The sequence below is a fragment of the Sprattus sprattus genome (assembly GCF_963457725.1).
Source record: "Sprattus sprattus genome assembly, chromosome: 5".
NCBI lineage: Eukaryota > Metazoa > Chordata > Actinopteri > Clupeiformes > Clupeidae > Sprattus > Sprattus sprattus.
Window position 1 is genome coordinate 28,573,619 of NC_137924.1, and position 25,000 is coordinate 28,598,618.

A 25,000-nucleotide genomic window follows, 5' to 3' on the forward strand; every position below is an offset into this window, starting at 1 on the left:
TACTATTGATCAATGTTAACAACCTGGAATAACAGGCCTACATTGATAGGTGGAAAATAATTGCATGGTATTGTAGGCGATTTAGATCAGGGGTTCCCAACCTTTTTGACTTTTCGTATTTGTAACAGGTCAGGGCCCAACAGACACTCCGCTTATTTTAGTTTATCTATATTCCATTAGGCTAATTTAATCTATAATCCATTAATTCTAATTTATAGGCGAACATCAGCACCTGCTACAGGTGGAAGCCTAGAAATTAATAAAAGAAAATCTAACTCTAGATATTGCATCAAAATTGTATTGTGCACCAAAAAACAACATAAAATCAAACACAGACCTTAGTTGCCGTAGGCCTAGTCCTATTTGTGCAGAGCAAACAAGCAAGGATATAACACCAGAATATACCGGAAGGTAGCATGCACTCAAATCAAGTGATAAAACATGCAAACAAGACCACTCAGCTAGGCCTAATTAAAATAGGGGATGCTTCAGACATGCAAACAAATAGGTTCAAATAATGTTCAACATAAAGATTCAAATAATTGGAAAAATGATTTAAATCTGTGGCTGCAATCTATTATCAACATAAATTGCACTTCCTGGGCAGTAGTTCGAATTGGTAGCTATCCACAGAAAGGCATGTCCTCTTGGAGAATAACACTCCAATAATAACGCACAAAAAACAGCACTAATGCAGCTTTACTGACGTCCGTCGACTTGTCTAACTTGTTTTAAAAGGAGCGGGCTGCCGTGAGTGCTGGATGTCACGTCTCCAAATGTCGATTCAGATTTGAGCGCCTCATTAGACAGCTTTAAAACGCACTCAACACACTGCGCTTGGGCTCAACCTCCATTCACAAAACCAAATATAATTGAATCAGGGTTGTATTTACGCTGAATATTAATTGTTTTGGTAGTACTGTAGTTCTTTCGCATAAGAAACTTCTCAATTTCTCCGCTAATATCGCCACAGACTGGTCTAGTTATTTTCCTAGGGAAGTCGTGATGTGTGGGTTGGCGACCATCTAACCTGGGACTGCTTTCTGTGGGGGGCTTTGCATTAAGGTGATCACTTAAAGACGAGCTGCTTCTGTGCTAGCTAAATTTAGCTTTCAAAGGCTCCATACAACTTAAGTTTGGTCGATTGTTCCGTCATTTTGCCTCTTAAATAGAAACTTTCCCCATCTTCCACTACCGCTTCGTTATCTCCTGTCTAAATGACTGCAGGCACGTTTCGTGTCGTGTCAAAGCAAACCGAAAGTAAACAAAGTTGCGTTACCTGCGTTAAAATATTTTATCGCATTAAGCCCGTCTACAATGATATCATAGATTAACGCATTAACGTTGATAGTCCAAATTAATATTGTTGTCAAGTAAAAACCAGTTCTTCTTGGAAAATTAGTGGGGGGAAAAAACACCCTGAAACCCGCAATTTTTGCCCATTTCTATAGGCGCACGCGTGCGACTGTGATTTCAAATCAAGTCGCACGGCCAAAATTCCAGTCACATGTGCGACCAAATCAGTCGCACTGGCAAGCCCTGCCTCTACCACACACACAGTGAGATGAATTACTGATTAGTTCAATTATCTCCTCTTTCACCTCCCATTGCTGTTGGTTGAAACCAGTGGCGGAATCCAATTATAGCTTCAAACATGCATACGATGCAATGCAATGCATTAGCTATTAGCAGCTAAATGCTGCTAACACATGCCCACAAAAGTGTACACCCATACTCATTCATTTCTGACACTAGACCTGGGGCCAAACACACCTGCCGTATTTTCTCGTCTGAACCACTCGTAAGGTAAATAAGGAAGTGAACTGTTGGCAAATTGAGAAGAATGTATTATTTTTAGAGCTGTGAAAAATAACACGTTAATGCGTTATGATTAATTTACAGGATTAATCCGTTATTTTTATTTTACTCATTTAACGCATGTGCCGAATGAGCTTCCAATAAAACCACAATTGACCGTTTGCGAAACTCCTCCCTAGAACGGCCCTCGTCCAATCCTACCCGAGCAACCTCTACTAATATAAAAGAAGAGGGTCAGAAAACCTCGAGGCAGTGTTGCCAACTTAGCGACTTTGTCTCTATATCTGCCGACTTTTCAGACCCCCTTGGCGACTTTATTAGCAAAAAGCGACTAGCGACAAATCTAGCGACTTTTTTGGGGGCGTAATTTGGTGGATTATTGTGTTGACAAAGCATTGAAAAAGCATTTCACATATCCTGTTCTGCACGAGAGCTGAGAACAGCGAGGGCTGTCATGGTCTCCTCACCACTCACACAGTGCCTGCACGCCCAGTCTGACTTAAGAACATAAAAATATTTTTCCTGCGAATACAGTGATACTGCACAGAATCGACATTGTGCGCATGCGCAGCTTATTTGCATATTATTAGTTGATTACGTCATCTAGCGACTTCTGGCGACTTTCGGAGAGCTAACAGCTACTTTCCTCACAGAAATGTTGGCAACACTGTCTCCGGGGTCTGATGAGCATGGTGAAACGGTGCTCATGGGACTTGCAGGTCTGACACAAGGTACCCTGAGATTCTAGAGCAACACGTCGTTTTTCCCCGCCTTTCTAAAGCCCAAAACAAAGGAGGAAAGGAGCCCGCTGTGGATTTAACAGTGTGGGAGACCCCGCTCCCAACTCAATGATCAAAGATCAACAAACACACATGTCTGCTCCAAAGTAAATGAAGCTTCTTGAGCTTGCCAGCTAGCGAACTAGCTATGCTATCTAGCTAACTATCTAGTTGAGAGAACACCCCCAAACAGTAATGGTTCATGTCAACTAGTATTATAATAACGACTACAAGTGCATAACTAGTCTCTCAAACAAATGTGTTAATGTTAAAATAAAATGTTAATGTTACTGTCAAAATGTTAAAGGCACCCAGTGCAACTTTATGTAAACATTGAATGAAAAATAAACATTCAATTTCTAGTCTTTTTTACACGTAGTAAGTTTCAATAATTCCATACCATTACATATCGACATTCAAGGAGCAAAGATGAGACGTCGTTGTGTGGTGAGAACTGATAGAAAATCGTAAACAATAACAATCGCCGGTGGGGAGAAGCCATTTTTCCATTGACTGGAAGCCTGCTTTATTTATTGTAGGTTACAAAAAATAAAGACAATGGTGGCGATTGTTGTTGTTATCGATTTTCTATCAGTTCTCACCACACAACGACGTCTCATCTTTGCTGCTTGAATGTCGGTATGTAATGGTATGGAGTTATTGAAACTTACTACGTGTAAAAAAGACTAGAAATTGAATGTTTATTTTTAAGCCTCGAAAGTTGCACTGGGTGCCTTTAATGTTACCGTCTGTAAGGTTGCACACTTGCTAGCGATAGCAAACGAGCTGGCTTAATATACTGTATCAATCTTGAACAAAACGTCTCAAAAGGCCATTATGAACTTTTTTTAATTTTAATCTTTGTAGCATTTTGTGAACGGGCAACCTGCTCCTGGGTATCCCCAGGTATGTGTGGTGTAGTGAAGCTTCAGAATAACGACAAGCAGGATGATATTAACACTCTTTACTGAGAACTGTCAGCAGCATGAAAGAACGTGACTGGTTCACTCTTCTTCTGCTCTATGTACGTAAGTTAGCTAGGATTGATTGCGAACAGTGCCTCCTAGTGGTAGCACAATACAGAACAGTATTACTGAACACAACAGTATGCATAAGGTAGCCTGGATACCAGCCTGAACTCCGCCCACAAAATTTTTGGTCTGGGAGATTCAGTCTGGAGTCGAGCTAGTTGGGAGGGTTTAAACGGCCCCGAAAAGGGATCTGACCATTCAAATTGTAAGGGCGGGCTTTATACGTTGATAGACAGACATAGATAGAATACCGGTATACATCGAACAAAGATGGCGCCGTCTCGGGAGCTTAGTGGGACATATTTGATATGATTTAAGGTATCTACACGACTTTTTTTATGTCTACATTGACTCGGTTAGTTGTGTATACGCAACACCAATGTTGCCTAGGATTGTAGGTCTTAACTTATGCACTCTAGACCATTATTGAAAGGTTATGCTAACAGCGTAGACAAAAAAAAACATAGAAACTAATGGTAGCTTCTAGCCTTGAGTGCTAATTAAGTAACGTGAGCAGGCATATCTCAACAGATATTGACAGCGCATTCATTTTGAAAGAGGAACAGAGAAACGCGATCAAGGCATTTGTCGATTGAAAAGATGTTTTTGCCGTCCTTCCTACGGGATCAGGTAAAAGTTTAATCTATCAGATGGTAATAATACTACGTTGCTCTGATTGGTTCTAGGTATCCAATTCAGCGAAGAGGAATTTTCTTTCCTGGTTCGTTGAAACACGCCCCATAATCACAGCCCAGTGGTCTGGTCTCAGACTCATATTCTGACTAGAATTATGAGTATGACATCGTCAGGCTATGCATAAGGCACAACCTGAGAGCAATAACAGGTGGTTTGATACAAAGCCATATCATTACATAAGGATCATCATTTTAGATGTATTAATGTCCAATATGGAATATCAAAGATTATTGCTTTGCAGCATTTGCAGTACTATTATTTTTGTTTTTTATGAATAAAAAAAGAAAACATTTTAAATGTATATAATATATATCCCTCTTTTGTCAGAGAAAAATATTTGATTAATCATGATTAATTCACAGAAACCTGTGATTAATTTGATTAAAAAATTTGAATCGTTTCACAGCCCTAATTATTTTGTTAAGGACACGTTGGGAGTATATCTCTGATGATGCCAGAAATACATGAGTAATGTGTATTTCTGCACACTGTAAATGGATCACACTGTTGGGAAGAGTGAGAGGAAACGAGAGATGAGAGCATGCTAAGGAAAGGAGAGATGGAGCGCAAGAAGAACGGAGAGGAATGGCAGGAAGAGAGAGAGGAAAGGGGGGGTGGAAGAGAGAGCAGAGGAATGAGAGGGAAGTGAGAGAGGAGAGGAATGAGAAGGAAGTGAGAGAGGAGAGGAGAAGAGGGAAGTGAGGGTAAAAAGTGAAAGACAGCAGAAAAGGAGAGGAGAGGAACATAGAGAGGGAATGGAAGAGGAAAGAAGAGGACTATGAGGGGGGAAGTGAGAGGAAAAAGTGAAAGACAGCAGAAAAGGAGAGGAGAGGAAAAGAGAGACAGAGAGAGTGGAAGAGGAAAGGAGATGATTGAGAGGACGACTCACAGCTCTGGGGTTTCTCTCAGCTGTAAATCAGTAGGGACAGTTTGTCACCACTCCACTAATTTCACTACAGTCTCACCTTACACTAACATTCCCAACTATTTATATTTCTCTCTCTCTCTTCCCTCTCTCCTCTCTCTCTGAGTGCATATGCATACTGTATGTGTGGAATAGGAAGTTGATGGGCTTTTAAAGCTCCTGTTTTTTTGCATATAGTATTTCAATATATTGTCATCTTTCTCTTTGACATTAAACTCTTTACATGGTTAAGGTGACAGTTTTAGTAAATGGCTCTATGCCGTGTCAGTATTAAAATAAGATCGAGGGGAAAAAAGGCTTTGAAATCTCTTAGCATGACTATGGCACACACACAAACACATACACACACACGCACACGCACACGCACACGCACACACACACACACACACGCACACTTCCCAATCATTTTCACCTCCTATCGAGAGACAGAGGTCATCCGGCATCCTGCATGCCACACACAGGCAGCGGCAGGCGCGAAATGAAGTAATCTGTCTCCATGCAAATACCCCACGTTTTCATCCATTTTATTCCATCTAGTCTCTCGTGCAGTCTCATCTCATTCACCGGGAGCGCTTAGAGAGGGATTAGGAAGAGTGAATGGATGCTCGACGGTAGGAGAGCTCGCTGTGCGCCGACTTAATTCCGTTCCGTTTGAGGTTATCTTATTTTCAGCCAAACATGCGGAGCCGAACCAATAGTACCCAAATCAGCGCCAGTCTGCCTGAATTGATCAAATTTGGATGTTGAACTACAATGTCCAACATTCCAGTGTACACTGTCCCAATGATTGTGCAGGAAGACTTCCTATTTCTGACGTAAATTGAATCTTGATTGGCACGAGGACGTTTCACACTAGAATCTTTTGTTACCCTCAGAAATCCATTAAATGGTTTTGGTGGATGATTCGTGTCGATGTTGTCATTTACTGTGCTACCTATGACATATTGCCGTTTTGATAAAATATCATGGCCTCTGTGGCTCAACATTTCAACCAGACACACACAAACACACACACACACACACTTCTGAGGCAGTTGGAGAACATGGTGTAAAATACTCATACAAATATTTATTTTGTACAAATGCAAGGTTGTGACCTGAAGACAAATATGTCTTCCTTCAGTGTGTATTCAAATAAATCATATATTATCAAATAAAAATAAAAAATCAAACCATTGAAAAACACTTCCTTTTGACGGTAGGTGAGGGAGAGATGATCAATGTGATCAGGATTGGCATAACATACATTCATACGTACATCTCACAAAACCCTTACATACATCTAAACACGTATCCACGAAAGTGAAAAAGAGATCTACAGTACATACAAAAACACCAACTTCCGTAAGTAAATTCTCCAAATCTGAGACTGACGCAATAGTTCAACCATATAAAAAGATAACTGTCATAGGTCAGTTCTCGGGGGGTTTATGCTTCTATGACACAGGGTGGTGAGAGGGTTTACTTATTTAACTTGAAAACCACTGATTTGCGAAAAACTCAAGTTTTCACAGTGGAAACAAATATTAATCCCAATAAACGTGAAAACACTATAAACATTTCCACACGTAAATCAATTGTGAAATTCCTATTATGGTGGCTAGGTGGCGCTTGTGGCCATGTTTTCGGATCTGTAACGGCTTTAAAAGAGAGCCTAATTTTCCTTGGGTAGTTTCCCCCCTCCCTGTTGCATGTATGAAAAAGAGGATAAGATTAAATAAAAGATTGGGGTATCATTAGTATTTCTCTTCAGGCAGGGCTCCGAACATCTAATCCGAGATGAAAAGAAAAGAGGTGATAGACCGGGCCACACCCACCACTAGGAATTTATCTTTCAAAGTTTCTTCCTTTTCCTCTTCAACATCTGCTGAAAAATATGTACACAAAACAAGCCTATGACATCCTCTTCTTATAAAACATCCAACCCCTCAAAAAGACAATATGGTCCTGTGATTTTTATTTTGTTTTTCATACTTGCGATTGCCATGCTTTCCTCAGCGCCAGCCAATAGCAGTAATGAGCTTAGATCCATGCAGTTCTGCAGTGTTTGTGTGTGTGTGAGAGTGTGAGTGTGTGTGTGAGCGTGTGTGTTAGTGTTTGTGTGTGTGTGAGTGCGTGTGTGTGTGTGTGTGTGAGTGCGTGTGTGTGAGTGTGTGTGTGTGTGATTGTGTGACTGTGTGTGTGTTTGTAAGTGTGTTTGAGTGTGTGCGAGTGTGTGTCTGCTGCAGCTCTGCTTTGAGGTTACTTGATCGTGTGTTTAGAGTGGTTTTATGAGCCTTGGCATCTGGTGCTGCTGGGTAGTGTATGCCCAGAGACAGGCTCCGGCGGCTCTCGTCCTGATATGACTGGTATGTGAGCACCGAAGACGCAACGCTTCAAAAACACCCACAGCCAAGCCAACTCCAAATGTATGGGGACCTTGAGGTTGGGGGAGGACATTTTCATGAAATTTTCAAAGTATCCATTTCTCTTTGACGTCACCACAGCTCCTTTTCAAGTGCAGTATCTGTACAGACAGCTGTCATCACTCTGTCACTTGATCAAGAGAAAAAGAGAGAGAGAAAAGGAGAGAGAAAGAGAGAGAGAGAAAGATAGAGAGAGAGAGAGAGAGAGAGAGAGAGAGAGAGAGAGAGAGAAAAGACAACCCGCTCTTGTCCCACCCTCGCGTCCTTTTATTTTTTGAAAGCAACACAGAACAACAACATGTCCCTCAACACCCGTGGGCTCTCCACATGTAAGAGGGCTAACCGCATCTCCACTGACCCGGCAACACAGCTGCTCCTATCGCACCGCCACTAAAACCAACCGCCTGAGCGGATCCCAATGGGATCTGCCACTGCCTGCACTCTCAGCCTCTCTATCTACCAGCCAATCTGCTCCGATCCTTCACCCTCTAAAAAAACACAGCTAGTGACCTTTAACCCGTAGAGTTCCCCTCAGCACAAAGTGAGTAGGGTTAATAGGCTGTTAATGTAGGTGGCCATCAGTGTGTGTGTGTGTGTGTGTGTGTGTGTGTGTGTTTGTGTCTGCATGTGTTTGTGTGCGCGCTTGTGTGTGTGTGAGTTTGTGTGCGACTGCTTGTGTGTGTGTGTGTGTGTGTGTGTGTGTGTGTGTGTGTGTGTGTGTGTGTGTGTGTGTGTGGGTGTGTGTGTGTGTGTGTGTGTGTGTGTGTGTAGGCTAAGACTGAAGGGAGGGTGGATGGGGTCTGACACAGCAGGATTAGGAGTCTCCATCTAAACAAGCGGCACTGGTTAAACTCTTGTGTCTGGTGATTAAACAGATAAAGGAGGGTTAAACTCTTGAGAAGGAGATGGAGGGAGCGAGACCTAGCGAAAGAGAGAGAGAGAGATAGGGAGTGAGACCTAGAGAAAGAGAGAGAGAGGGAGAGAGACACTCTCCAGAATGAGAAGTGGGACGCCCTGATTAGAATCTTAAGAAGGGGTCACAGGGGAACAGAGGAACGAGAGGAAAAAAAAAGAAAAAAGAGGGAAAAGGGGAGGATGATGGTGCACACTGTTCTGCAACAATGGACACCTTTGAAAAAGAACTGCTTGGACACTGATGTATAAAACGTTTTTTTTTTTTTTTTTTTTCGCAAACCCCACACTCCAAGAATCCAACCACAAGGCTATTTAAAAAAGAGGCTATATCTCACATAACACACACACTTGAGTTCAATCATACTGCATGGGCAAAAAAACAATCTTGAAGGGGAACATGCTTGATTATGCTCAAACATATGTTTCTTTATAAAACTTCTCAGAAAGTCTCAAAACTCTTTGACATATAATATGCAACTGACAATGCACAAGACAACCAGGCAATGAGAAAATGCTTTGTGTCCTCTGTGTACTGACATTATCCCATCACTTTACCAAGCCAGTGATCAAAACCCGGTTATGAACAATAAAGCTTCGGTTATAAACAGAAACAAACATGCTTTACGACATCTTTTACAAACGGTCGATAGCTAGAAATACTGGGGCTAAGTTAGTGGGCTCCTCTACCAAAGGGATGGCTGTTAGCATGTGTGGCTAGCAGGCCCATAACATTGAGAAGACTGTAGTTTATATGTTATACTACAGGCTAGCATTTGTAGTGTATCAGCGAGCGAGTGCACAGATCAAGGGCACATTGAAATGCAGTCAGCAAGTGGTATATGTCTGGACTTAAAAAATAAAAATAAAAAACCAGGATCTTGTTTTTTTTTCTAGAGAGATTGCAGGAAAAGTGCCTTGTCCCAACATGCTATAACTATGTCTGACAATTTGTCAACAAGGAACCTTCAGATTGAATTTGAAGAGAGAGGAGGAGGAGAGGATTTTATAATCAAAGAGATCATGACACAAAATATGTGCAGTTAGGATGTGTATAAAACAGGTGGTTATAGTGTTTTCATATATATGTACAGAAACTGACACATACTGTGTGCTTGTACATGGACTATAGGCATAATTTAGATATATACAAACACATATATGTACAGTAAGATTACAATTAAAAATTAAAAACATCAAGTCTTTCTCCTTGTGATTGTTTGGAAAAGAGAGAAATTGAAAATCATTGAAATCCTGAACGATTGCTGGGTTGGTTAGGTCAGGACAAGTAATTAGAGATACAGAGAGAGAAAGAGAGAGCAAGAGCGAGAGTCATGTTGCTAGTCGACAGAGGCAGAACACGCGCGTCTTTGTTGCTATGACAACCCTGGGGCAGCACACCGAGGTAGCTAGACACCATGCCAGTAGACGGAAGAGTAGCCTACGGAATCCTATGCCATTGTGTCCACATTCCAGATACCCCTACAGAAGAAGAGAATGAACATACACACAGAGAGAAAACAGAAAGCTAGATTGGAGGGGAGAACCACCACATCAACATAAGAAGAGGAAAAACAATTAAAAAACCAAACCAGAAATGAATGATAAAATAAAACGAAATAATAGAAAATAAAATCAAAATGAGAGCCAAACAGCGGTTACACCTTCTCCACAGTGTGCCTATAAAATGTCGTTTAATTTCCTGTTTCCACAAGTCCTTTTCCACTCTTAGTTTTAACTGTTTAACTGCTGTGAATCTCACACACACACACACACACACACACACACACACACACACACACACACACACACACACACACACACACACACAAGCGCACAACAAACACACAGACACAAACAAACATACTCATGATCGCCTCTTTTGTGTCTACTTCTGAATACAGCTTTGCATTTTTTTTTCTGTAACTTTTTTTATATTAACGTCCAATACACATACTCTTTGTCATTTTAAAACCTATAGAAGAAAAAAATATTCAAATGTGTTATCCATACATATTTATATATATTTATACATGTATATATATATAATAAAATCGTGTGTAGATGAAAAGATGTTTTTTTTTTTGTTCTGCAAAACAATACCAAAAAAAATCAAGATGAAAAATACAAACAGAAGAACATGGCAAATAAAAATGACAAAAGAAAATAAAAAAAAATAACTACAAAATACAAATAATCCAGTGTTCCTACACAGAGGTCTCGGACTGCAGGCGCAGCACAAACTTGTGGGACTTGGGGTCGATGAACTCCTCGGAGAGCCGGATGTAGGGCATGGCCTTGGTGGTGACCACCAGGCTGAAGTCTATGCACTTGAGAAGGAAGGCCGTGCCGTCTCTCAGGCTGCTGGTCACAGAGGCCTCGCTGACCAGTGTCCACTGGCTGGCCATCCAGCGCTCACGGCCGTACTGCAGCGTGGGCCCTGGCGTCAGGTAGCTCTCCAGGAACGCCTGGGGGGGAGGGGGAGAGAGAGAGAGGGAGAGAGAGAGAGAGAGAGGGGGGGGGGTGGGGAGAGAGAGAGAGGGAGAGAGAGGGGGAGGGAGAGAGAGAGGGAAAGAGAGAGGGGGTGGGGGGGGGGGAGGGAGAGAGATAGAGAGAGAGAGAGAGAGGGAGGGAGAAGGAGAAGTAGAGAGAGAGCGGGAGAGTGAGAGAGAGAGAGGGGGGAGTGAGGGGGAGAGAGAGAAAGGGGGGGGAGAGAGAGAGAGAGAGAGAGGGAGAGAGAGTTAGCGTGGCGTTCAGGTTATTTAGAGGTCATGTACAGAATGAGGTTATTTAACAATGAACAGAAAGATCAAAAACAGAAAGCCCAACCCTAGAGTTACACTAAGAATGTCTCAAACTAAATATTACATGGCCAGGTGTACAGACGCATGGAGGAGTGGTAAGGTGTGGCCTGAGTGTGGGTGGGAACAACTACAGCATTAACGTTTGTTCCTACACCCTCACCACCAACACCACCACCTCCGCCACCCACCTTGGGCGTCATGTTGTTGGTGATGCAGCTGGCCAGGTGCTTCTCCATGCTACAAGCAGCCTCGCATCTCTCCACCCCTCAGCACACCACACCATGGTCTCTCCCCACCCTGCTGTTCCTACACCACCACCTCCTCCACCCTCTCTACCTCTCCACCTCTACCTCTACCTCCCCACCTCACCACCTCCACCTCCACCTCCCCCTCCACCTCCACCTCCACCTCCACCTCCACCTCCACCTCCACCTCCACTTCCACTTCCACTTCCACTTCCACCTCCACTTCCACCTCCACCTCCACCTCCAGCACCCACCTTGGGCGTCATGTTGTTGGTGATGCAGAAGGCCAGGTGCTTCTGGATGCTCTCCATGCTGTGGCAGTGCTGCTGGCGTGTGGTCCTTAGGTACTTCTGCAGTGCCCGTGCCATGGAGGGGAAGATGGCCTGCGCCGCCTCCCGCGGGTCCATCACCTCGCCCGGCGGCTTCTTCAGCTCCTCCTCCTGCATGCGACGCACGTGCGTGAACGCCTCCTCTACCGCCACCACCAGTCTGGGAGGAAGAACAACAGAACCATGGGATATAAAGAAGGCATGTAATAAGCAATAGATCTAGATTGAATGGTCAGGCAAATTATGCTTATGGTAGACTTATGGTATACACTGCAGGTTCCTAAATGCAGTGAGCAGTTCTGGTTGTAAATAATGACAATAAAGAAGAAAAAGATTACAGGAGAAGGTATTTTCCTTTCACAAATTGCATATTGTAGCTAGATATTGTATTTACTTGTGTGTACTTTTCCACGTCCTGGAAAAATGTAGCAAAAAAACAAAACAAAGAAAGAGACGTACAGAGAATGTTTAGAGAAAAAGACAAAAGCTAAGGAATCAAGAAGCCAAAATCCAAGCAATAAACCAGACAGAGAGAAAATTTTACCATCAATGCAGTCATGACTTGACCTCTGAATTCATACACCTGTGTACGTGCACACATCAGACACATACACACACCACACACACACACACACACACACACACACACACACACACACACACACACACACAAACATAGACACACAAAAACAAACACATACAGACACACACACACATACACATACACAAACACACAGCACATACAGACACACACACACATACACAAACACACAGACACACACAAACACACCCACAAACACAAAGACACACACACAGTCAGACACACAAACACACAGATACACAAACACACAGACACATACAGAGATACACACATTTACACACACGCACTATTCTTGTACCTGGCTTTTCGTTTCCTCACGCGTCTCTCGTGGTCGGCCTCCTCATAGTAGAGCTCGTTGTGACTGGTGTCTCGTCTCCGGGCTGCGGCTGCAATCATGGCCCGAGACTGGGACTGACCCGCCGCGGCGTTATTCCCCGGGCCTGGACGGGAAGAGGAAGCAGTGCATTATGGGAGTGACTCTACTTCATGATGAAGGATATTGACAGGAACCTTTAAGAGGTGCACGGTCAGCAAAACTGTCCTGTATGACGCAGGGGACAGAGGTCATTGTTTGCATACCTAATGACCTCAATTCAGTTCGGTCTATTTATATAACTTCATTAACAACGGGCACCGGCCCAAAGCGTTCTGGGCCCTTGCATCTACCCTCTAGTTTGGTGCAGATTTGACTTGTACCTGCTGAGCCCCATCCAGTTGGAGTGTCAGAAGAAGAAGTGACCTGTATGACTAGTCTGTCAATCATGGTTGTTGTGTGTGTGCAGGTTCAGTCTAGCTCACTCCTATGTCTCCTCCTCTATCCTGCCGCTTTTATTCCCCCATTGTTCCCGAAGCCAGGTGGCTATTTATAACCAAAACAGCCCATCCTGCGGGGATGCCAGGGAGCGAACAGACATGGAAAAACTCATCATGGAGCGTTTGCTTTGGTCTGACCTAACCCATTACTCTAAAACTCACACACACACACACACACACACTGCTTCTCCCCCCAGACCCACAGAGTCAGATAAGATAACAGGAAGCAGAAGGAGAAATTATGTGGGGTCACTCTAAGAGGTGGACTGTTCCATTTCACAGCATAGGTGTCCATACTATGGACTGTTCCATTTCAAAGAATAGGAATCACTATAACTGCAAATGGAGAAAATCGGTTTTGGGTGTAATAGCACAAACGCTTCATTACTGACCTGCTTTGTATTCCGACTGGTCTATCATACAGTTTAATAAAGGGTAAAGTATGCTTTACGCACAATGCTTTCTAGGACACATTTCTGAAAAGGTCACTCAGTTTTACATTTGCATTGAGATAAAGTTCAAGATACAGCAAGTGTCAGATGGCCTGCGGAGCCAAACTCTTATTCCACTGCCTCGAAGTAATTAGCACACACACACACACACACACACACACACACACACACACACACACACACACACACACACACACACACACACACACACACACACACACACAAACACACACACGTAAAATCACACACACACATGTAAAGGCACACACACACTAGGGATAGGCGTTTAAAGAAAGTAATTAAATAATTGCTGGGAACTATTTGACTGCTATTCTTCTATTCTATTCTTCGACTAAATTTTGAAGGAGTTCCACACAACGTTTTGACCGCGTAGTAGTCTTTGGCTTTGCATGCTTCTCCCGTTTGTACAGTCTAGTGAGTAACCTCAAAGTGGCGCACGCTTTTAGCACCTGTTAGTAATTGTTTCTTTTTTTCTTCTTTTGTTGTTTAATGGTCAGTCATGTGCCGACAAGGCAACAGATCAGGCACAAGCTACAGGAGGAGGACAGCGCTGATGAGGATAAAAAGCTGTTATGACAGTAATGGTGTTGATGGGCTAAACACAGCAGTACACCTCCTACTACCGCAGTTACTGTTGCCTAACACAGGGGTTCCCAACCTTTTCGACTCCGAGGCCCAACTTTTCGTATTTGTTACAGGTCGGGGCCCAACAGACATCCCACTTATTTTAGCGGATCTATATTCCATTAGGCTAATTTAATCTATAATCCATTCATTCTAATTAATAAGCGATTGTTATGTGTGAGAAAAAGCAACATCAGCACCTACCACAGGTGAAAGCCTATAAATAAATTAAAGAAAATCTACCTCTAGATATTGCATCAAAATTGTATTGTGCACCAGAAAACAACATAAATACACACAGAGAACTTAATTGCAGTAGGCCTAGGCCTATTTTCGCACAGCAAACAAGCACGGAAATCAAATCGGAAAAGACCCAAAAGATAGCATGTACTCAAAACAAGTGATGGAACATTCAAACAAGACCACTCAGCTAGGCCTAATTAAAATAGGTGATGCTTCAGACATGCAAACAAATGGTTCAAATAGGTCAGTTTAATGATTAGAATAATTTAAATAATGAATTCAATCTGTGGCTGCAATCTATTATCAACATAAATAGCACCAATCATTCCTGGGCAGTCGTTTGAGTTGGTAGCTGTGGACAGAAGGGCATAACCACTCCAAGGATAAACAGCACTAATGCAACTTTACTGACGTCCGTGGAAACCTATACATTTATGAGTAATCCCTTCAGACAGCGTGTATTTTAGACACTGTTGTTTAATGGTATTTTTTTCCTGGTCTCTCGCCGTCAAGCAAGGAATATATGCGAAACACAATGCTGCCACTCAACGGTAAATCGTAACAATTATCCCCTGAAGCAATTTGGAACACCTCAGTCAGCCCACCGTCTTCAACTATGTTGAAGAGCCGGCAGTCACCACCAACTCAAACTGAGTAGCTGATTAACTGTGTTGGTAACCTTTTCATGGACAGGTCTAGTTATTTTCCTAGAAATGTCGTGGAGTGTGGGTTGGCAACCATCTAACCTTGGGTTGCTTTCTGTCGGGTGCTTTGCATTAAGGTGATAACTTAAAGACGAGTTGCTTCTGTGACAGCTAAATTCAGCCTGACAAATGCTACATACAACTTTAGATGTGTCGTTTGTTCCGTCATTTTGCCTCTTAAATAGAAACTTTCCGCCAAACAATCCCTCAGCTCTCTCTATCTTTCACTACTGTCTCAGTTGCTCCTGCCTCCTGCACTGCAGGCACGCACCGATTTCTTGTCAGTGGTCAACGCACACCGGAAGTAAACAAAGTTGCGTTAACTGCATTAAAATATTTGTATCACATTAATCTCGGCCACAATAATAACATAGACATACGCGTTAACTTTGACGTCCTTAATTAATATTGTTCTCAATTTAAAATCAGTTACTCGCTCTGCGGCCCACCAATGGGGGGAAAAAAAATCTGAAACATTTTCGCGACCCAATGGATAGTGCTCCGCGGCCCAGCAAAAAACCCTGGCCTAACACACAATCCTATGCACACACATATTCACACACACACAGACACACATATACAGACACACAACAACACAATCAATTCAAAAAAAGTTTTTGTTGCCTAACACACAAGCACTGGCACACACCTACACACGCACAGACACACATATACAGACACAACACAACAAAGAAAAGATGATGCAGAGTAATGAACTAAAAAACATTCGTTCCCACTCCTCTTTTAACTTCCTATTCTCTCTCTCTCTCTCTCTTCTCCGCTCACAGCCTGTCTGGCAGCACCAGGTAGCGTCTGCTCCAATAAACCTCTGCGCGCCACTTCAAAAGTGCTGCGCTCATCACTATGCGCATACGGAAGGAGGACCTGCATTAATATGCGCTAAACCTCCTATGAGCTTCATGTTCATGTAATGGGCCCAGGAGTTGGAGAGAGAGAGAGAGAGAGAAAGAGAGAGCGAGCGAGCGAGCAAGGGGGTTCGCTCACAAGTCCCTCATGAATATTCACGCTGACACTCATTAATTATTCACGAGGGATGGGTCGACTAACTTTTAACGCCAGGGCTGCTGGCCGCTGTGTTCGCTGCATCTCTGCGCAGTCCTGTGCATGTTAAACAGCACCGGTGCTTAGTAATGCATGATCTCACGTGAGGGACTCCAGGAATTCAGACTCCGCGGGACCCGACTGAGCTAAACGCCTTTGCATTCCGGATTTCACACAACCGGCTCTTTCTGTCGAAGAACATTTCCAAGTCCATCATCAAGCAAACCACTCAAAAAGTAAGAAAAAAACCTCTCCAATCTGAAGTAGGTTTGGCTGTTTGCTGATAAAAAAGCTCCAATTTTCTTTAGGCCTGACTGCTTTGATGTGGTGCTTGAAGAACCCTGTGAAGAAGATGAGTAATAGCACTGCGCTGCGAAGCGGCTGAGGTGAGAGCTCAGATTGTCAAAAATCTACTCCTCCCTCGTTCTTTATGTCTTTTCTTTTTTTTCCTCCTCTTCACCACTCGCTTTCTGTTGTTCGAATTTCACGGCCTGGAACAACATCCATCTAACGAAGGAGGAGTATCTGTGTAAACTCCCCTTCGAATGAGAGGGTGAGGTTTGTCTGAGGACAGGAGGGGAGTGTTGCCTAAAACATCGACAGCACTGAGCATAAAACACACGTAAGCCTCTGCCCTCGCTTACACACACGTGAGCCGCATGTAGAGAAACATACATATATATACGTGCTCTGAAAGTAAACAAGCACAATCTTCATGATTTGCTTATTAATACACATGCATGTAGCAAGCATGTGGGTGTGTGCATTCACACACACACACACACACACACACACACACACACACACACACACACACACACACACACACACACACACACAAAGACACACACATTCCAAGCACTCATTTTGCCTGGAGGGGCACTTAAACTCCTGACATCGCCCTAGAGTGCAACACCAGAAGTGGGATAGAGAGAGAGAGAGAGAGAGAGAAAGAATAAAGAGAAAAAGAGAGAGAGAAAAAGAAAAGAGAGGGTTGTGAAGAGGTGGGTCAAAAAAAGAAGGAATTTATGGGTGTGGAATGGATGAATCTTCATACCCTAATGAATTATTGATACCCCCAAAATCCCCTTATACACACACTCACACTCACAACCACACCCATACCTTCACACACTCTCTCACTCACACACACACACTCAGACACACACACACACACACACACACACACACACACACACACACACACACTCACTCACACTCAAACTCACACTCACACTCACACTCACAACCAAACCCACACCAACACTTTCACACACAAACACTCAGACACACACACACACACACACACACACTCGCACACACACTCACACTCACACTCACACTCACACTCACACTCACACTCACACTCACACTCACTCACACACACACAAACACAAACACTCACACACACACGTGCACACACACACACACTCCTGAGGCCTGACAGAGGCCAGGGGGCACCAAACAGCTTGCAGTGCCACTTGGGTACCCGGGAGGCTGTGTTTGCACAGGCTGCTGGGAAGGCTGTGGTCCTCAGGGGTGCTGGGAAGAGCTCTTAATGATGGCACACTGGCTTTGGGGATGGAGGGGAGAGATGGGTGCACAACACACACACACACACACACACACACACACACACACACACACACACACACACTCACGCACACGCACACACACACGCTCACGCACACGCACACGCACACGCACACGAACACACACGCAAAAGCAGACACACACACACCTCCAGAGAGAACATCATAGGGGAGAGAGGAGGACAGCCTCCAGCCAAACCAGCGCACAGAAAGAAACAGAAATACGCACACACACACACACACATGTATATGAACACATAAACACAACCAATGTGAAGTTTTCACTTAACATCAAAGAGAATGATTTGTGTAAATGTGTGAGTATGGGTATGCGTGTGTATGTGTGTGTGTGTGTGTGTGTGTGTGTGTGTGTGTGAGGGAGGGAGAGAGAGAGAGAGAGAGAGAGAGAGACTTTAGAAAAACACTGGTAATAAAATCTAGGGACAGAGGGAAAAAAGTAAAGGATAATGTGTAGTCTGTCGAAAAATAAATCCTGATGAAAATACAGAATGAACAGGATACATTTTTCGATAAGGACCAGTGGACTTTAAATGATCCTGCTTATAATAAAATTACTATTTTACTGATTCTGTTACTGTTACATGGCTTAAACTAAGAAAAAAAATTGTTTCCTCACTCAAATATAACTAAAAAGTTTCAGGTGTTGCGTATATTTTTTTTCAGCTGTGGTTATCAAGAAATATTGGATATTATTAAATAAAAATAGAATGGCCTGACTGGACTTACACTTTCAGTTCAAAAGAGCATCTGGATATTTTGATCTAATGAGGTTAACTTTCTATCCCTTCATCATTGAGTTGCTGATTACTGTCATGTCTTTCTTTGCCAAAACAGATAATTTGACCAGGAGGTTAAAAACTATTATCATGAAACCTGTGAAGTTCAGAACAGCCCAGTTACAGCTCATTCACGTACGTTCAGCACAGTGTGTAGGTATCTGTTGCTGTCTCGTGGCAAATGCGGTTTACTGTGGTGTGAAATGCTCAGTGCAGTTCAGTGGGTGACTGCCAAAGAAGCGCAGGAGTACTTCTCACACACACACACACACACACATCCCATCAGGGACGATTGCAACAGTGAGTAGTGTGAGTGTGTGTGTGGCAGAGAGAGAGAGGTGTGTGTGTGTGTGTGTGTGCGTAAGCACATACAGTGCATGCATGCAAACAAGTGTGACTGAGTACAACTGTGTACGCGTGTGCTCATTAAAGTGTAGTTTGAGTGGAAAAGTACACATTAATGTGTATGGATACCTATGTATGCTGGCTCACAAGTTTAAGTTCATGTCTGCATGTGAATACATGTGTGCGTGTGTGTGTGAGTGAGAGTGAGAGTGTTTTAAGTAAAAGGCTGCATGTGGAGTGGCAGAGAGAGAGAGAGAGAGAGAGAGAGAGAGAGAGAGAGAGAGAGAGAGAGAGAGAGAGAGAGAGAGTGAGAGAGAGAGAGAGAGAGTGAGAGTGCAAGTGCGAGTGCGAGCGCGAGCGAGAGTGTTTTGAGTCAAAGGCTGCATGTGGAGTGGCAGCTTGAGCGTACTTACTGTCCAGAAGGTAAGCCTTCACTTTAGCTTTGAAGGCTGAGGGGAGGAGAGCAAGCCCAGGAGGAAAGAGCGAGAGAATTAGAGTGGCAGAGTGGGAGAGAGAGAGAGAGAAAACAGTGAAAGAAAGAGAGACAAAAAGAGAGAGAGAACGAGAGGGAGAGAGAGCGAGAACAGCAAAAGAGAGAGAGCGAGAGAGAGAGAGTGCAGAGAGAGAACAGCGAGAGAATGAGAGACAGAGAGAGAGAGAGAGAGAGAGAATAGTGGCAGAGTGAGCGAGAACAAAGCGAGAGCAAGGAAGAGAAAGAGAGAGAGTGGATGAATGAGAAAGATGGAGGTGCACTGGGAGCACGAGACCAAAGAGAGAGGGGTAAAACAAGAGACAGCGAAGCAGAATGAGAGGGAGGAAAGGGAGGGATAGAGTGAGAAAGATAAAGAGCTAGAGAGCTAGAATGCAATTACAGAGGCCAGGGGAGAGACAGACAGGAAGAAAGAGAGAGAGAGAGAGAAAAAAAATAGAAAGAGAGAATTCACCGCAATCAACAAAGCACAGTCAGAAGCGCCTGTGGGGTGCTGGGAGCGGGACTGGAGGGATATGGAGTCTGGATCATGCTCGAGATGAAAACACTTCTCTCACAAGGGCCTAAAGACAGCGCACAGGGCCTAAAGACAGTGCACAGGGCCTACAGACAGTGCACAGGGCCTAAAGACAGTGCACAGGGCCTAAATACAGTGCACAGGGCCTAAAGACAGTGCAGAGGGCCTACAGACAGCACACAGGGCCTACAGACAGTGCACAGGGCCTACAGACAGCGCACAGGGCCTAAAGACAGTGCACTGGGCCTACAGACAGCACACAGGGCCTACAGACAGCGCACAGGGCCTAAAGACAGCACACAGGGCCTACAGACAGCGCACAGGGCCTAAAGACAGTGCACAGGGCCTACAGACAGCGCACAGGGCCTACAGACAGTGCACAGGGCCTACAGACAGCGCACAGGGCCTAAAGACAGTGCACAGGGCCTAAAGACAGTGCACAGGGCACAGCCAACTGTAGCGTGGATGATAGTGTGAATCTTATTTCAGTTATGTCATACAAAGCCCATTCGGGTTATGCATGCAAGTTATGTTATTAGTTTGTGTGTGTGTGTTTAAGTATGCGTTTAGGGGATTTGTGCATACTAGTCCGTGACACATCTTTTGCTTTGTTCTTACAGTAAGTGGCTGTGCGGTTAAAGAGCTGACCTGAAGCTCTGATTAAGTGGATGTCCAGTCAGGGAGCTGTGGACTGTGGACCTATTCAGACATGTGCCATTTCAAATAAATGACCACATTTTTACATCCTTATGTTAAAATACCGAATGTCATAAATGTGTGTTTGTGTGTGTGAGGTGAGTATGTTTGGGTTTGTATGTGTGTGTGTGTGTGTGTGTGTGTATGGTGCTTGTGTGTGTGTGTGTGTGTGTGTGTGTGTGTGTGTGTGTGTGTGTGTGTGTTTGTGTATGGTATGTGTGTGTGTGTGCATGTGTGGTGTGTAGTGTGTGCGCTTGTGTGTGTGTGTGTTTTAGGTCATGACAGTTTCCTCATTAAATCCGTTGCACAGAGAAAACCAGAGTCTCCTTCAGCCATTAAACGCTCACGGTAACCAATGACGACATAATCAGCACACACTTCCTGCTCGGCCCGAGAGGGCATGCATCGAGCGTCACCAGGGCGATGAGAGCGTTTAGAAAAACACACACGTCACTTTGCATTAACCTATTAGCCAGAGACAATGGCATGGAGGGGACAGAGAGAGAGAGAGAGAGAGAGAGAGAGAGAGAGAGAGAGAGAGAGAGAGAGAGGTTGACAAAGAGAGAGGGAGATCAATAGATGTATAGAGATGTATAGACATACCAAAGATAAATGTTGGGAGATACAGGCAACAAAGAAAACAAATATACGGACCAAAAAATGTAATAGAACATGATAGAGAGACAGAGAGAGGCGAGAGAGGAAGGAAAGGAAAGAGAGACAGAGAGAAGATAGAGGAAGATATGAAGGGTAGCGAAGCACTATGCTCCCCCAACACAGAAGCGGGCCAGAGAGTACCAGACTCATTTGTGGTTCTGGGCCCAGCGGAACTCACCGTCCACGTTGTAGACCTTGAGGCCGGCCAGGTGCTTGGCTGCCCTGGATTTGGAGGCGGTGAGCAGGGCAGGGTTGTGCACCGGGAAGTCCTTGTAGTAGTTCTCCAGGATAACCATGGCCGCTCTCTGGATACTGGACAGAGAGAGAGAGAGGGGGAAGAAGGGAGGAGAGAGGAAAAGGAGACATGAGTGCAACTTAAATTGAGAGATTTATAGTGTTGTGGTCCAAATGCTGGCCCTGATAAATGAAGCAGCATTTTAGCAGCAGCAGACCTTGTGAACTCTTACGATCACCACCCTCCCTAATCCCCTCTTTCTCTCTCTCTATCTCTATCTCTCTCTTGTTCTCTCTTTCTTTCTCCCAGGTGATAACTGACCATCTAACCCACAGAGCCAACACACCCACACCCACACCCACACCCACACCCACACCCACACCCACACCCACACCCACACCCACACACACACACACACACACACTCACTAACAAAGCAGTCCAGTGGTGTTCCTATGCTATGGGTTTCTCTGGCTGACCCCACCGTAAGTCACCCTGTGTCCAGATCCCAGAATAGCCCAGTGAATATGAGGGGTAGGCCCAGGCTTGATGGGTAATTTGTTAAGTGGCGCTAACCTAATTGCAGCCGACAGCGTGCGTTTCCAGAGCAGACCATGCGCTTTCAATATTCCCCACAGGACAGCACAGAGCACCACTGTCCCTGCAGGACTCTTCGTAGATGCCTGGCTAACACACATCTACAAAACAAAGACACACACACACACACAAGCGCACACAAACGCAAGCGCGCACACACACACACACACACACACACACACACACACACACACACACAGAAACACATGCACGCATGCCAAATCATACTCGGACATCTAGATAAATGGACACAATTACATACATCGCATGCATTTTCGCACACATGAATGCGCGCAGACACACACACACACACACAGACACACACAGACACACACGCACACAAGAGTGCACAACCCACACAGACACACACAAAAAAACACACCCACGCACACACACACACACACACACACACACACACACACACATACTCAACCAGAACCCTAAACCCCAAGGGCCTTCCACACATAAAATCCCCAGGCATCCACCCTCCTTCCCTCTCTTTCTCTTTGCCCTCCAGATATCGGGCCCCAACCACCAGACCCTCTCTGAAACACGACCACAGAAACACAAATTAGCTGCTATGCTCCAGATCTCCAGAGCTCCAGAGCCAGAGCTGAGGCAGAGGGCAGACACCAGGGTAGGGCTCCTCTGGGTCGTCCAACAGGCTCTGCTGCACTGTGCTACTACAAAGAGAGGGCTGGCTGCAGTTCAAACATCTTATACACCCCACCCACCCCACACTCAGACACACACTCTCACACACACACACACACACACACACACACACACACACACACACACACACACAGACAGACACAGACACAGACACAGACACAGACACAGACACAGACACAGACACAGACACAGACACAGACACAGACACACACACACACACACACACACAGACACACACACACACTCACACACACACACTCACACACACACACACACACACACACACACACACAGACACACACATCTCCACCGCCTCCACCCCGGCTCTCCCTTCCCCCCCAAACCTAACTAACCGCCTCTTAGCCAGCTACCGCAAAAAACATCAGACCTGCTGTGCAAACAGGAGGTATTAAATAGCAGGACCGCCAAACCAGACGCCGGTGAAACAAGCTCTCCTTTCAGCGTTAGTGGCGTGTGCGGTTTGCGCCGGAGACGAAAGGGCCACACATGCCAGGCAGCGGGGCCCTGACCTGAACACAGAGTCAACATTTAAAACGATACGCATGAGTGTGATGATGATGGATATAACTCACTTTCACCCAGGCGTTAAACACCTTAAACATCTGGCAGCACTGCGATTGGATTGAGTCTCCATAAAGACTGCGAAGCATAGTTTCTTGGTTTGTAATCAAGTCGCCCAGTTATGATATCACTTCATGTTTGCCATAGAGTCTTGCGTGAATGTCTTTGATGTTTTGGCGTAACCCAGTTTCTTTTCTTGTCTCATCCACTTGTGACATGCCATGTTTGACATGAGCAGGTCTTGTCTTACATGACACATTTCTCATCTCTTCCACATCACTGGTTTCATTTGGTTACACACACACACACACACACACACACACACACACACACACACACACACACACACACACACACACACACACACACACACACACACACACACACTCACACAAACACGACCACACAAACACACTCACACACACACATGAGTGCACACACACACACACACACACACACACTCATCACTCCTGTCAGACTTCCCCCAGCCTGCTCTTGCCAGTGTCAGAGCTGACCTGTTCAAACTTGTCGAGATTCGAAACAGCAGGAGCTTACTTATTTATTTATTTAATTTTTCTTTGGTTCGTGTTCATGTGTGTCCTCATGCATAATGCACATGGCTAGTGTGTTTCAGCATGCCTGTGTGTATCTGTGTGTGTGCGTGCGTGTGTTTTAACATGCCTGTGTGTGTGTGTGTGTGTGTGTGTTTGTGTGTGTGTTTGTGTGTCTGTATGTGTCTACGTGTGTGTGTGTGTGTGTGTGTGTGTGTGTGCAACAGAGCGATTGACACATTCCCTTCTGATGTTAGTTATTAAAGTAATGTCCTTTACATTCATACTTGCTATAACCCATGAGGATTGTTCAATTTCCCTAAATCCTATGAAATTCCGTGTTACAATTACTAAAACTAAGAGAGAGAGAGAGAGATAGAGAGAGAGAGAGAGCGCGAGGAAAACAAAATCCTTTAATATCCTTCTGTGAAACCATTCGATACACAAGGTCCTTGAAATAAAGGACTGTGTTTGCCTGGTCTGTTTGTTTCCCAAACAGTCCCACACCCCTCTGCGCTGACATCATCAGTAGCACACACACACACGCACACACACACACACACACACACACACACACACACACACACACACACACACACACACACACTCCAGCTTGTCCTTACATGACTGAAGTGATCATGTGTTTATGTCAGACTAAAGCTGCTATCTTTTAATCTGACAGCTCTCTCTGTCTCCCAAATTCAAATGAGCTTTATTGGCATGACAAAAGTCTCTTTGTATTGCCAAAGTATTCATGATTACATGGTTGATATATTTATAGAAAAAGAAAACAGAACAGAACA

The 25,000-nt window shown here is 44.4% G+C and overlaps 1 protein-coding gene across 1 annotated transcript in view; it reads right to left on the reverse strand.

The window, feature by feature from the left end:
- Positions 1-10,752: 10,752 nt before the first annotated feature.
- vangl1 (VANGL planar cell polarity protein 1) overlaps positions 10,753-25,000 on the reverse strand; it is a gene marked incomplete at its 5' end in the record, with an annotated part of 52,389 nt that continues 38,141 nt past the window's right edge. The window contains 4 exons of the mRNA XM_080838334.1: positions 10,753-11,034; positions 11,870-12,104; positions 12,844-12,985; positions 21,737-21,870. Coding sequence (XP_080694460.1) covers positions 10,774-11,034; positions 11,870-12,104; positions 12,844-12,985; positions 21,737-21,870 — 772 coding nt within the window. The 3' untranslated portion in view covers positions 10,753-10,773. The remainder of the gene's footprint in view (positions 11,035-11,869; positions 12,105-12,843; positions 12,986-21,736; positions 21,871-25,000) is intronic.